General features: G+C 39.3%; 1 protein-coding gene across 1 annotated transcript; it reads left to right on the top strand.

Annotated features, from left to right (window-relative positions):
- Positions 1-1,411: 1,411 nt before the first annotated feature.
- LOC116211760 lies at positions 1,412-3,624 on the top strand. The gene is made up of 2 exons (XM_031546276.1): positions 1,412-1,986; positions 2,740-3,624. Exons 1-2 carry the CDS (start codon positions 1,848-1,850, stop codon positions 3,024-3,026), a joined length of 426 nt encoding a protein of 141 aa, XP_031402136.1. The 5' UTR covers positions 1,412-1,847; the 3' UTR covers positions 3,027-3,624.
- Positions 3,625-14,115: the final 10,491 nt, after the last annotated feature.

Raw genomic sequence — 14,115 nt, 5'->3', positions numbered from 1 at the left:
CCCCATTTATTACATTTATCTTTCACTATTATTCAATTCATTGCACTTATCTTATGCTTTCCTTACGTTCTTCTTTACTGGTACTTCAATTTCGTACCAAGGATCATAGATTCCTCCTAGCCTCTTGAATTATCCTTTCTATCTTTGTCCAAGTTTTTGAACAAAGGTAGAGTTCCATCCACGCCTCTGTTTCTGAGCCCCAACATCTGTCCCTTTTGGCTTCTTGAGGCCGGGATCCATAACACATGAGTCTTCCGGGACTTGAAGTGGCCAAGCTTCCTGAATTAGCTTTGGGGCCAATTCCATCAAATTGGGCTTTAAACTACTAGCACATTTTGGGAGAATGTAAACGGCCTTACACTTGTGTCTGTGACGATGCCTGATCCGTTCATATCCAACGCATACAGCATCATTTATATTGACAAGGAAACCCAGTTGCCAGCTGGATCTACAGACCATTAGGGCTGTGGCACTCGACGTTTCTTTCCAGTGAGGACGGTTGGTGATTCCACCGTTCATCTCTCTCTTGGGACCATGCCCTAGCATTTTTAGCAAACTGTTACCTGCCACATGTGAGCTAGAAGGGAATTGTGCTATTTTAGGTGGAACAAAAGATACTTATTGTCCTTTCAAATTCGAACCTCCTAATCCACCGGTGAGAAATAGAAAATTACTCAAAATAACGTGAAAAAAGAAAAGAAAAATCATCTCACAGTTCATCGAGATTGAAGAAAGGGAGGAAGAAGGGCACAAAGGGAAGAAAGAGAAACATGAAATTCCTAAGGGGCTCTCTAAGTTCTAGGGGCATCAATGTAAAATGAATTATTTTCCCATCAATTTATTATACATACGAAATACTGTAACATTACATTACCATTCACTTTTCTAGTAATCCAATAATTTTACCAAACACAATAATTCTCACATTCCGACCAACATTCCCGGAAAATTGATAAGCGGATCAATTATCCCAATAATCTTAACATTTCTAATCATCTTGCAATATCTGAACCAAAGAGCCCCTATATGGTATTCTAAGAATACCAAGGCGCTGCAAAAGGAAAGACTTCTCTGAGCCACTGGGTTTTTATTCCAACCCAGAACCCACGAATCAATTTTCCTTAGAAAGATTTTACTGTCAAAGTCAAACGAGTGGAAACTAATGGGAATTTTGGAGCAATATTGAGATTCTTCTGAGATTCCCACAATTCAAACAGACCCCTTCAATTTGTCCTAACTGACTATTAATTGTTCACGTGGCCATTTAAAATTTGCCTTACTGGACTGTGTCCAGCAATAGGGAATCGCAGATGAAGTTGAGAATGGAGAGCTCTTTGGCGACTTAATATACATGATAGGCATAAACTTTCCCTTTGGAAACTCATTTGGAACTGTCTCCCGACTGCTTCTGTCCTTGCCTCTCGTTCTCCTGTTAATAACATCCTTTGTCCCTTCCGTAATTCTGTCACTGAGGACATCGACCATCTCTTCATACAATGTCCTTTCACTTCCATCATTTGGGCCACTTTGGATATACCTATTCGAGTCTCTGGTCTTGCTCGTTCTGCTATGACTGATTGATTAAATTACTCACTGGCATTGACAAATATTTGAACATCCCCAGTGAATTTCAGCACAGGTTCCTGCCTCAGTCTATGGTCTGCCTGGACTACTTATGGCAGCTTCGGAATAGTTTGTGCATCTCAAAAGACTACCCTAATCCTTAACAAGCTTTAGGTAAAATATGCGAAGATCGAGAGCGTACGAAGAGGCTTGGTTGCACAAGTCTTCTTTCTCGAAGGCTCCTGCACGGAAGCTCCCTTCACAGCTTCTGGTTTTCTCCTTTGATGTGGCTATTACACACAATGCTTCATATCTTGCGATTGCTTGTACTGGTGGCAGGGGCAACCTCAGATATGCTTGGTGCTTCCAAACTTAGAAGACTGCCCCCGACTATCGGGGAAGCAGAGGCAGCTCTGCTATCAGGTGTGCCCAATCACTACACATCAGTCGACTTCTCCTATTAGGAGACTCTCAGGACATCATCGACAATCTGAATCCCTCATTTGCATCACCGTCTACTGGGACGGAAACACTTTTTTTTTTTTTGGCACATGGTAGCAGACATCTCCTTCGTTTTATCATGGACTGCGTTGTCTATAAATTGGGTTGAAAAGTTTTTTTCGGTAAGGAATTAGGTTGAAAACTTGATCGCCCACAACTTAGCCCACCGGGAATCTCTCTGTAATTTTGATGGGCCAATCGACATCTCCTCCATTCCCGCCTCTGTTCTTGTTAGGGATGAGGAGATGTAAATTGGCACATTGACCCTTTATTTCTCTGCTTTAATAAAGTATTAGCAAAACTCCCCGCACTTCCGAGCGGAAGATAATTTTATTACGGTATATCATATCTCGAGTATCTTCTCGAGTATCACCAAAATCATGTAACTTTGTAAAGTATTTTTTTGTTTTAGGCTAGACATTATTTGTTTCCCATTTAGACTTTATATGCCAAGGAAATAATTCAGATGAATGCGTCCATATAAGTGTAGCTTTACTGATGAATAATAAGTGAATACACTGCAAATATTTATTCTGCAACATTGTCTCCATTTCATCATCGGTTTCATACCAATATCTTTATGGTATCAGAGCAGATGATCCAGGGGCCGTGGTGAGTCTCAATCAATTTATTTTTGGCAAATTAATCGGGCAATTTTCTTCCTGATCATGTCAGGAGATATCACTACTCAAGCTGTCCTTTCCGCTGGAGGAGGAGTCCAGGGAAACACTGGTTTGCTACCAGCGACTAATGTCACAGCTGTTGTCTCTCCACTGACGGTGACACCGTCCGATGGCTCAGTCTTGCGACTTACCGAATGCAAGCTGAATGAAGAAAATTATCTCAAGTGGTCTCGACCTGAAAGTGGCTTCAACCAGGCCAATGCAGTGCAGACATCGCAAAATTCCAACCAGTCCTTCACGGGATTGCCTCTCTACAACTTCAGCGGCTCCTTTCCTTAGCCGGGCCCGATGAAGAGAGTGAAACTCAGACTGGTAAACGTTACAATTTTATTCGTTGCAATGAACAATGGATTATAGACACTAGGGCTTCAAGGCATATGACCGGTTGCTCTCGTTTATTATTTGATTCATCCTTCTTACAAGGTGATTCATCGGTTTTCATCCCCAATGGAGAATTTGTGCAAGCTACACGTAAAGGCAGTGTGCGGCTTGGGGATAATTTCTTATTGTCTGAAGTTCTATTAGTCCCGGATTTTGATTGTAACTTGATATCGGTTGCTCGATTATCAGAAGAGATGAATTGTCGGATAATATTTTCTTCTGAGCTATGTCTTATTTAGGACCGTGGGTCGAAGAGGATGATTGGAGTCGGTGAGCTCACCAGGGGGGTCTATCTTCTTCGTTATATTGCTCAAACTCGCGAGATAAATAAAGTGGCGGCAATCAAAGAAAATAATGTATGGCATAGAAGGCTTGGACATCCATCTCCATGCATCTCCATTCCCGGGTTGCTGTTAGAGAGTAGCATGAATACAGATTGTGAGGTTTGCCATAAAGCCAAGCAAACTCGATCTACATTTCTGAAAAGTTTGAATAAAGCGAGTTTTAATTTTCAATTGATACATGTTGATATATGGGGTGCTTATAGGGTCTGGTCTCATTCGGGTGCATATTATTTTTTGACAATTGTTGCCGATTTTAGTAGAGGCTTGTGGGTATACTTGCTGCGAGATAAATCGGAGGCAAAGCGGCACTTAATAAGTTTCTACAATCTCGTCCGAAACCAATCTGATACAAGCGTGAAAATAGTCTGTAGTGACAATGGATTGGGATTTTTATCTCGAGATACGCAGGAATTTTACTCGCAGAAGGGAATCATTCATCAGACGTAGTGTGTCGACACCCCTCAACAAAATGGGCGTGCTGAGCGAAAACACCGACATCTTCTTAACGTTGCAAGGGCTTTGCTTTTTCAAGCATCACATCCGGTCAAATTTTGGGGTGAGTGTATTTTAACGGCGGCCTATCTAATCAACATCATACCTACCCCGGTATTATTTGGAAAAAGCCCATATGAAGTACTATTCGGTAAGCCTCCTACCTATTCACACTTAAGGGTATTCGGTTCTCTTTGCTATGCTCAAATGAGGCCACTACCAAAAGACAAGTTCAAAGAACGAGCGCGAAGATGCATTTTTATAGGCTATCCCTATGGCAAGAAGGGGTGGCGTGTGTATGATTTAAAGACCCGGAAATTTTTTATCTCACGGGATGTCATTTTTTATGAAAATTCATTCCATTTCAAGTTTTGGGATCAATCGAGAAGGATGATGGGTCACCTTTGAGTATGCTGCACAGTGAGGATCGGGACATTGTGCATGAAGGGGAAGAAGAAAATTGGTGTTATCGGAACAGGGGACAACCCAGCCCGTTTGGCAGGGAACACGAGTTAGCCCAATATATGGGCGGTCCAACTCACGGCCCAGCAAGATCAGACAGCCCAGCAAATTTGGCTGGAGGCAGTTCAGGTCGCGCGCTCCCTTCAGACCCAACCGACATGGATGATGCAGTTTTTGATTCTCATGAGTTGGGCCCGAGTTCATTTGGCAGCCCAGTCCATTCTTCTCCACCTGGGGCCCCAGTCCATACTGAGCCTTCGCTGGGCCAAACTATTTCTTTGCTGGATCCTGCGAATCAGCCCAGCCCGGGCAAACACAATCCAGCAGATTCATCTTCGCCGGTTCCTCCAAAATTACGTCGATCAGAACGGATCGTGGGCCACCTTTATCTATGAAAGACTTCATATGTCACACGGCAATGATCGAGTCACCCCCTTCGCTCATCCGATTCTTCAATCTCCTCAAGTACCCCATATCCTTTACGAGATTATTTATCTTACACAGGTGCAACCGATAAATATATCTCTTTTCTTGCTGCTTTAGATTCTGATGAAGAGCCTCGATCATATAAAGGGGTCGCTTATGATCATCGGTGGAAAATGGCTATGGCTGAGGAACTTCGGGCACTTGAACTAAATGGCACGTGGACTCTTAGCACTTTACCTCCGGGAAAGAAACTCGTTGATTGTAAATGGGTTTACAAAGTTAAACGACATGCTTATGGATCAATTGAGAGATACAAAGCTTGTCTCATGGCTAAAAGCTTGACGCATATAGAAGGGATCAATTTTATTGAAACTTTTGCTCCCGTAACAAAGCTTGTAACTGTCATATGTTTTCTTGCTGTTGCTGTTATGAAAGAATGAGAGATTCATCAGATGGACATGCATAATGCTTTCCTCCATGGTGATTTACATGAGGAGGTTTATATATCACTTCCACCCGGGTTTTCTGCCACTCACCCGGGACAAGTATGCCGCCTACACAAATCCATTTATGGACTACGGGAAGCCTCCAGGAATTGGTTCTCCAAGCTAGCTGAAGCATTAAATGCGTATGGCTTCAAGCAAAGTGAGGCTGATCATTCTCTTTTTACTTACTCCAGAGGCACCACCTTCATTGTCGTACTTGTCTATGTGGACGATTTGTTGGTAGCCGGCAGTTCATCAAGTCATTGTGCCTCATTCAAGAAGTATCTCAGTTCATGTTTTCGAATTAAAGACTTGGGTGCCTTGTGGTATTTTCTCAGCATAGAAGTATCTCACATAAATTCGGGATTATTCCTCTGTCAGCGGAAGTATGCCATTGATATTTTATCTGAATGTGGCATGTTGGACTCTCGTCCTTCAAAATTTCCCATGGAACAAAATCACCGTCTGTCTTCCGATTCTGGTACTCTACTAGCTGACCCAGGACAATATCGTCGACTTATTGGGCGTCTTCTTTATCTTACCATTACATGACCAGAACTCACTTATTCCGTCCAGATTCTGTCGCAGTTTATGCAAGCACCCCTCAAGATCATTGGGATGCAGCTATTCGTATATTTCGTTATATCAAGCAGTCGCCGGGACAGGGTATTTTCATTCGTCTGCAATCATTAGAACTTACTGCATTCTGTGATTCTGATTAGGCTAGCTGTCCAATGACAAGACGTTCCATCATTGGGTTTTTCATAACCATCGGGGGTAGTCCCATTTCCTGGAAGACGAAGAAACAAACTACTGTTTCACGTTCTTCAACTGAAGCCGAGTACAGGGCTATGGCTACCACAGTTAGTGAGATCATCTGGCTACGCGACCTACTCTCCTCTCTCGGCGTCTCTTTCTCTCGACCTACTCAACTATTTTGCGATAACCAAACATCACTTCATATTGCTGCTAACCCAGTCTTCCACGAGCGCACAAAACACATTGAGATTGACTGCCATTTCATTCGTGATCACATTAAGAATAATGTTGTAGCTACTACACATATCTCCACGAAGCATCATTTGGCGGATCTTTTTACTAAAGCATTGGGACACGAACGGTTTCAATCTCTTCTCAGCAAGTTGGGTGTTCGGAATCCTCACGCTCCAACTTGAGGGGTAGTATTACGGTATATCATATCTCGAGTATCTTCTCGAGTATCACCAAAATCATGTAACTTTGTAAAGTATTTTTTTGTTTTAGGCTAGACATTATTTGTTTCCCATTTAGACTTTATATGCCTAGGAAATAATTCAGATGAATGCGTCCATATAAGTGTAGCTTTAATGAATAATAAGTGAATACACTGCAGATATTTATTCTGCAACGTTGTCTCCATTTCATCATCGGTTTCATACCGATATCTTTAAATTTGTTTTCATTATATACAATATCAACTCTCAATAATGACCCAAAAAGTTAGCCAACGACATATAAATATAAATTAATATGTTATTCAACAATTAAATCAACGATAGTTAACAAAATCTATAGAAAACTAATATAATTTGAAATATCACGTTATTTAAAAAATGCTCTTTGAATTATTGTTTCAAGTATCTTAATTTAAAATTGCCATAAAAATTCTAATTTAGATACATTTATATATAACAAAAAAAGTAGTTAGATTAGATTCCTCGATTTTTTCTTCAGTGGACTCCAAGCTTTTTTTTTTAAATGTAATTGAATCTCTCAAAAGAAAAAAACATAGCTAAATTTATTGTTCAATATGAAATTCTCCTTATTAACATTTTAAAAAGTGTCATTAATAAAAAAAAGTAACTTATTTTAAATTTAGAACTTTAAACAAATAGGTTTTAAAGTAGAAGCTTATTACCATTTTGAAATATTAAATTATTAAAATCACTCCACCTAATCTTTATTTTTTAAATTAAAAATACATATATTTTTCATCCTTACAATGACATGTGGAGGTATAAGAGAGCTTCTTTGTTACTCTCCTTTAGCCTAATATATAGATATAGATATAGATATAGATATATAGATATAGATATAGATATAGATATAAATAGATCGTTCCCAAGCCAAAAAAAATGTGGCCATTTTTCACTAGCATAAAAGTTAAAAAAAAAAAGAAGGTTGGAACCCTTCTCCCCAACAACTACAAGGATGCTTGCAGGCATCAAAGCCCTTCATTATTATTAGGTTGACGGGGCGGAGGGCACACAACCCCTTCTCTGCTCCTTTTCGGAGCCTTTCACACTAAGCTCTTCGATCCTGCCCTGCGCCTAGAGAGGGCTGGTGGTTGCCGGGATGGGGAGCCACCAAAAAATATATGGGACATCTGTTCAAATTTTCACCAAAGAGTTTTAGCTTAAAATATATGTTGAAATTACATAAACTCAAGAGGCAGTTGTAAAATAAAAGTAGTGAATAATTAACATAATCTTAAATTATCACGTGTATTTAGAAATTAGAATCCACCCAGTCTGTTAAAATTCATATCCGATGAAGAAGCACACATGCTGGCTCAGCATCTCCCGATCTCATTTATTAAAAAAGGTCTCGATAATATTATATATTAAGTTTAGAGTATAATTAATATAATAATCGACACCTTCTCAAAATTGATTGATGCATTTGACTAATATTTCAAATTTTACCCTTCTAATTAGTCCTAATATATTCAAGATATAATTACCACTACAAGAAATTTTATATGTTATGACAAATTTTATTGCTACGAAAGAAATTTTATCACAAGAAAAACATATTGTGATGAGAATGTTAAATTACACTAAATAAAGTCTCATAATGCACATACTTAATATGTATATAGATACATATATATTTATATGTATACACATATTCAATATTGTGTGAGCGCCGAAAACCAAGTATTCTCATAATAATTAAGTTATATGTATATACATCTTAATATGCATGTATATACATACTTAATCTGTATATTGTGATAAGAATTGTAAATTACACTAAATAAAGTCTCATATTGCTTATACTTAATATGTATGTAGATACATATATATTTATATGTATACACATATCTTCAATATTGTGTGAGCGCCGCAAACCAAATATTTCCATAATAACTAATATATATGTATATAGATATTTTCATAAATTGTGACATACATTATATAATATTTTCATCACGAAAATAATTTTATCATCGTAAGTTATAAGATATTATGACTAAACGTTATTTTGTTACGATATACTTATTAGAACGAACTTATTTTGACAAGACCCATAACAAGTTCACCGATGTTTTCGTGACAAGAAATGTTATGTGTTATTGTGTAGGGAGGACAGAAGATGAGAGATAGGAGAATGAACATTTTGTATTATAAAATTCCAATATAGGATGAGAGACTTGTGGAAAAGGGAATCATAAAATAGGAAATTAATACACAAATTTAGTTAAAATCATGATCGGTTACATTTTAGTGCACTGGTTAGTAAAAGTTGTGGAAATAGTGAACCTTTTGTTTATTTGGAGGAATTAAATGAAGTTACATGATAAACTTAGTACGAGGAGCCGAAAGCTTCTGCACGTAGAAAGTTGTCGTTACAAAGCTCTGAAGGTACCAACATAAGCACAATTTATTTCCTTAAAAAGACAGTAATACACGAGGGAATAATATCTTAATAAACTGCATGCTATGTCGTCTGAACGAACACTTGATCATTCTATGAATGTATAATTCTCGAACCTCATTCTACAGGCCTCGAGTTGAATTTGTCCCCCTGTATACCAAGCACATAGGTCTAGCAAATGCGTAGCCGCCTCAGTAAGACAATAACGGCAGTACTCGTGTGCAACTCTCCCGTCGCAAGCTCCATGGCCAAAATAAAGAAGATCAGCCGGGTAACCTACATAAAAGTAGAAATTGTACCCTTTATCGGGGGTGAGTTCGTAGAGATTCTCTAGAAGCAAGCTCACATAATCATAGTTATTAGGATCCCCCTTCTTCGTAGCGCTGCAAAATTTGTACACCAGATTTGCGCCAGGGAATTGACCTTGTCCCATGTTGCATATACAGAGGAGTCCAATTGCAATTACGAGAATTTCACGAGAAGAAGCCATGAGAGATGGTCGAGTTTATGACTAATTATCATCTAAATCGATTTTGTTGTTGCTAGAGTCAGCTTATCGGAGGCTATTTAAAGCAATTTATCTTTCTTGGTCCTTTCGCCACTCGTCCTTGGCTGGCTAATTTATGAATATATGGTTTGTTATCCTCGTCATTTAGTCGGACAAACGGATTGCGTGCCGACTATCATTCCTATAATTCGTTAGTATTTAAAAGTGATAATACCTTTTTTGCTTTTTCGAATATAAGGGAGGTCTATATGGATTTAACACAATATAAAAGAAATTATGATAATTAATAAAGAGACACGAGTACGTAATTTCAAGGCAAAAATCAGACCTGAAACATTTTTTTTGTTAGGCGGAAACGTGTGCCTATACCTTTTTCCTCAACTGACAGTAGTTTCAATTGTAAAGTAATGTTGTCGGCAGCATATATCTATGTAAAACAAAGGAGTCGTGGAATATTTGCGGTTTAGAGCTCTGGGGATTTACTATGTTCAGGTTGTCGGCAGCTTATATCTATGTAAAACAAAGGAGTCGTGGAATATTTGCGTGGATTTACCATATTCAGTTTCTTGGGATTTGGTATATCTGTTTGTTATTATTATTTTGGGCGAAATCGTAATATCTGAAAATTCAATTAGGCCACGACTAATTCAGTAAGCCGGATTGATCCATTAAGAGTAAAGTTCTCCTAACATGGGTTCGAAGTTTCTCCATTAGTCTACCATCTATTATATTTGTTTGTTACTAATAATAAATAGGGAAAAAACTCACGCTATCAAATCTTTATCTTTCAGTGAGCCGATCCAACTCGACTAGTTAATCGGAGTCTAATTATACTTTAGTATACCTGGTTTCACAAAAAAAAAAGGGAGGTATACCAAAAAAAAAAACAACTAGGAAAAAGAAAAACGCACTGCACTGCTGATCGAGACATATATTAAATTACTACTTACTATGATTGCACTTTGCTGAATTCATTTGATTCGAATAATATTTATACGTTTAAAGTTTTTAGTTAATTTTCTCATTGGATTTTTGACCCATAAAAAATATTTTATCTATTCCTGTGTGCGATCTACTATTCAAAAGTTCAAAAAGCACACCGACTAATCCATTTCGAGCCTAGCCACCCTATTAAGAGGTAAAATTTTCCTAACATGTATATTTTTCATTCACGAGACTCGAACTCAAGACTTTATTTGAGATGAGTAAGGGCTGAACCGCTTGAACCACCACGGTCGTTTTTCTTAGCCGTTAGATTCCCTTATGTAAGATCTAGCCATACACGTATCCTAGATTTTTTTACCTTATGATTCACCTCTCATCGTTTGACTATCAATATTTTCGATCACCATCTTGTCGACGCTCGGTCTCGCTCGTGAACGAGCGGGATCCGCTTCGATATTGAACCGGACCTAAATGTACTGAATCAACCAAATAAAAAACAATTTAATTACATAAAAAAAATAAACAAGCATTGAAAAAAACTAAATGTTATCTTATGTTCGTACTCTCCCAATTGAACAAGAATCAAATCTCCAAATTGAAAGAAATATTCAATCCAGTCAAATTCCTAAAATTGAAAGAAAAATTCAAATCTTATTGACGATTGCCACTATCGCTCGATTGCCTGCCCACCCCGGCTTTTCTTGGGGACAATTAGATGCTTTGCTTCTCAATCATTTTCTTGGTGATGTGAGATTTTGAGCTCGTGAGCTTCAAGTATGCATTTGGGGCATAGATTCTTCTCTGTGTGACGTGGTTTTTACTGACAATGCCTTTGACATCTTTGTGGGAAAGAACTTGCAATGCATTGAAGGGTGATGTTCTTGCAATTTAGTCGTATGTGAATCTCTTTGATGTTTGGTCTTTGCGTCTAATTGTAATCTATTTGATGTTTGCGTCTCTTTGTTTATTATTATTTCAAGTAATTAAATTGTTTTTTATTTGATCGTTTCCCCGCGCGAGCTGAAACCACAACATTTAAGGCTTACTTGTCCCTATGAAGCGTAGATCGACTCCATCGGTTTAGCACTCGGACTGTTCACTTGCTGACCGGGATCATTACACGAATAAATATACAATAAATTCCTCACAATGTACTCTCAAATAAATACAAATTACATCAAGCAAATCCCATTCGGATCATGTTCGGCCAATATTCTGCTCGCGCTTGCCGTGAGGTTGGAAGACCAGGATAAAAATTAACGCAATGCGGACTCATGAGATCGAGGGTCGGGTCCGACCAAACCAGCAGGTCCATGGAGGACTAGATAGTCCTCGAGATGGCTACGGGATCGGTCGAGCTCCCGAGTGGTTGTCTAACCTTGTTTTGCGCATCCCGTCCCAAGTCATCCTTCACTTGGACACTACTCGGGTCGAAACGATGACTCAAAGCTAGTCCTCATACCGCGCTCGGGTCGCATGCACTCGGTGTGTGGGGGTGTTGGACCCCGTAATCGATGGCTTGGGGCATTCGACCCCATGTTGATCATGTCCTCAACAGACAAGAACATATAGGAAACAAATAAAAACAGATAAAACTGAAAAGGTGTGAATTAATTATCATGTTTACGTGATTATCAGTTTATTGATCCAGGATTGCTTAACATGCATGTTTCTATCTAAACAGACAAAAAAAATTGTCACACATTGTGAAGATCGGCTATGGGCTGCCCTGAAAGGCATGTAGCATTCGGCTTTATTTAGAAAAGACTCAACGAACATAATGTCTATTCTCAAACCCTAGGTGTGTGTGTTCATTTTAAGTTTATTTATTTTATGATATTGACATATTAACAAATTATGATTGAAATGTGTTTTGCCAGAGTACTAAGACCTAGGGTTTTGTCCTGCCCGTTTTCTCGTATTTGATTACATTGAATTCGAGATTAATCTGCTTTCGTGTTTAAATTCAATCTAAACACGAACTTAGGAAAGTGGGGATGCGAAACACCATGGCTTTGACAAGGTCTTTGCTTATGTCATATGAAGGACTAAATAACCTTTCACGGGTTTCCCTGCTCGCGTCTCTAATCCACACTCCTAAGCGTCCTATCTATGCTAGAATGATCGAAACACTTTAGTCGGAAAGATAGGGCAATGCAGATGAAAGTTGCGCCCGCACGGGCTGCCCATCTCTTCCCGTGGCTCGGAGTGTTTCGACCACTCTAACCCTAGGATTGTCGTTAAGTCAATAAGTGATAGTCGTGCCCTTATACATGAAAAATTATTTTCTGAAAATAAATTGAGATTGTTTGATATGGACCATCGAGGTCAGTAGCCAGTGTCAACTGATCCCTCGAACCCACTGAGGTCGTGTGGACCATGAAGGAGCCGAGAGACTGGTCGATCTGCCAGGAAGTGGTCCAAGAAGAACGCCTACAATCCGACTCGAGCCGCCTCTAATCAGAATCAGACTCGAGTTAGGATCGCGAGTCCTTCCTAGATGTTCATGCTACGCGGATCACATGTCTCAGTATTTTATTAAAAATTATGGTTTTTGAAAAGGGCATGATTAGCCATTCTTGATTTATTGATTCGATTACAAGTTAATGGTATGTTTGTGCAATTTATTTAAATGTTGAGTGGATTAATTAATCAAGTGGTTCGTCCCATTGCTACGCGTGTGCAATTAAATAATTTGAGCGAATTACCGAATGCTTTTGGATTTGCGGGTTTCGAATCATTGAATTGGTTATTGATGAACCGTCCGATTGGAATTCTAATCTCTGATCGTTACCTTTTGGAAACAACTCGCGACACAAAGACCATGTTAGGTCCTCACTAGCCAAGGAGACCCGGCCAAGGATGCCGAATGGCCCTTGGGCTCGCAGTGGTCCTTATGACTTGGGCTATAGTGACTAATCATTAAAGAAGTTTGGTCACGGAAATCAAGGTTATGTAAAGAATCGGGAACCATACTAAATTGAAAAGGGGAAGATCGTCACAAGCCTGGGTCGGGCTCGTGTGATTTTGTTGACTACGAAAAGGTGAGAGCATCATGAACTCGAATCGGGTGATAGGGGTCTCGGCCCCCACCCTCACGGGTTGGACCGAGACCTTCTTTACCTGACTTGGGTCCAAGGTGGTCTCCTCGACTCTGCTTCGCATGCAACATACACACAAGTACATATATAATATGATATTAAATGTGAATCAATAAAACTCTACCGACACGGAAAACGAGTTAACATAAAAATATGGAAACGAAATTGGATCGAGAAAGGGATGCCATCGCATGACCCGTGATGGGTCATAGAGCTCTCGACCACAACCCTCAAGGATGTGGCCGAGAGATTCCTTAACCCGACACGGGTCAAGCGTAGCCTCCTCATCCTGATTTGGACCGCTTCCCACATACGTCAACATAATATGTCATAATACGATCATTCAAGCGAACTTGCAACGCTTTAAACAAAAACATTCTTTGAGTTGGTGGGGGACCGCCTCATCACCCCACGAAACTTGAAAACTAAAAGTCCTAATTTCTCTAAAAGGTTTAAGGATGTTATATCTACGCCTCGGAAGGTTGAAACAAGCCGAAAGCCTGTTGGAGGTACACGGAAGAAAGCAGGATAGAGTTGAACAGAACAAGGCGCCACAAGGGAGTTTTTTGGGCTTTTCGGGCCGTT

Source organism: Punica granatum, chromosome 6 (genome assembly GCF_007655135.1).
Source record: "Punica granatum isolate Tunisia-2019 chromosome 6, ASM765513v2, whole genome shotgun sequence".
In the NCBI taxonomy this organism is placed as follows: Eukaryota; Viridiplantae; Streptophyta; class Magnoliopsida; order Myrtales; family Lythraceae; genus Punica; species Punica granatum.
This window is presented reverse-complemented; position numbering and strand designations above follow the sequence as displayed.

What these genes read in the sequence shown, in the direction of transcription:
- LOC116211760 (XM_031546276.1), top strand. Translation starts at nt 1,848, where the DNA reads ATGTGGCTATTACACACAATGCTTCATATCTTGCGATTGCTTGTACTG. An exon ending in AGAGGCAGCTCTGCTATCAG is followed by an intron (nt 1,987 to 2,739) that starts GTGTGCCCAATC and finishes TGATCATGTCAG; the next exon opens with GAGATATCACTACTCAAGCT.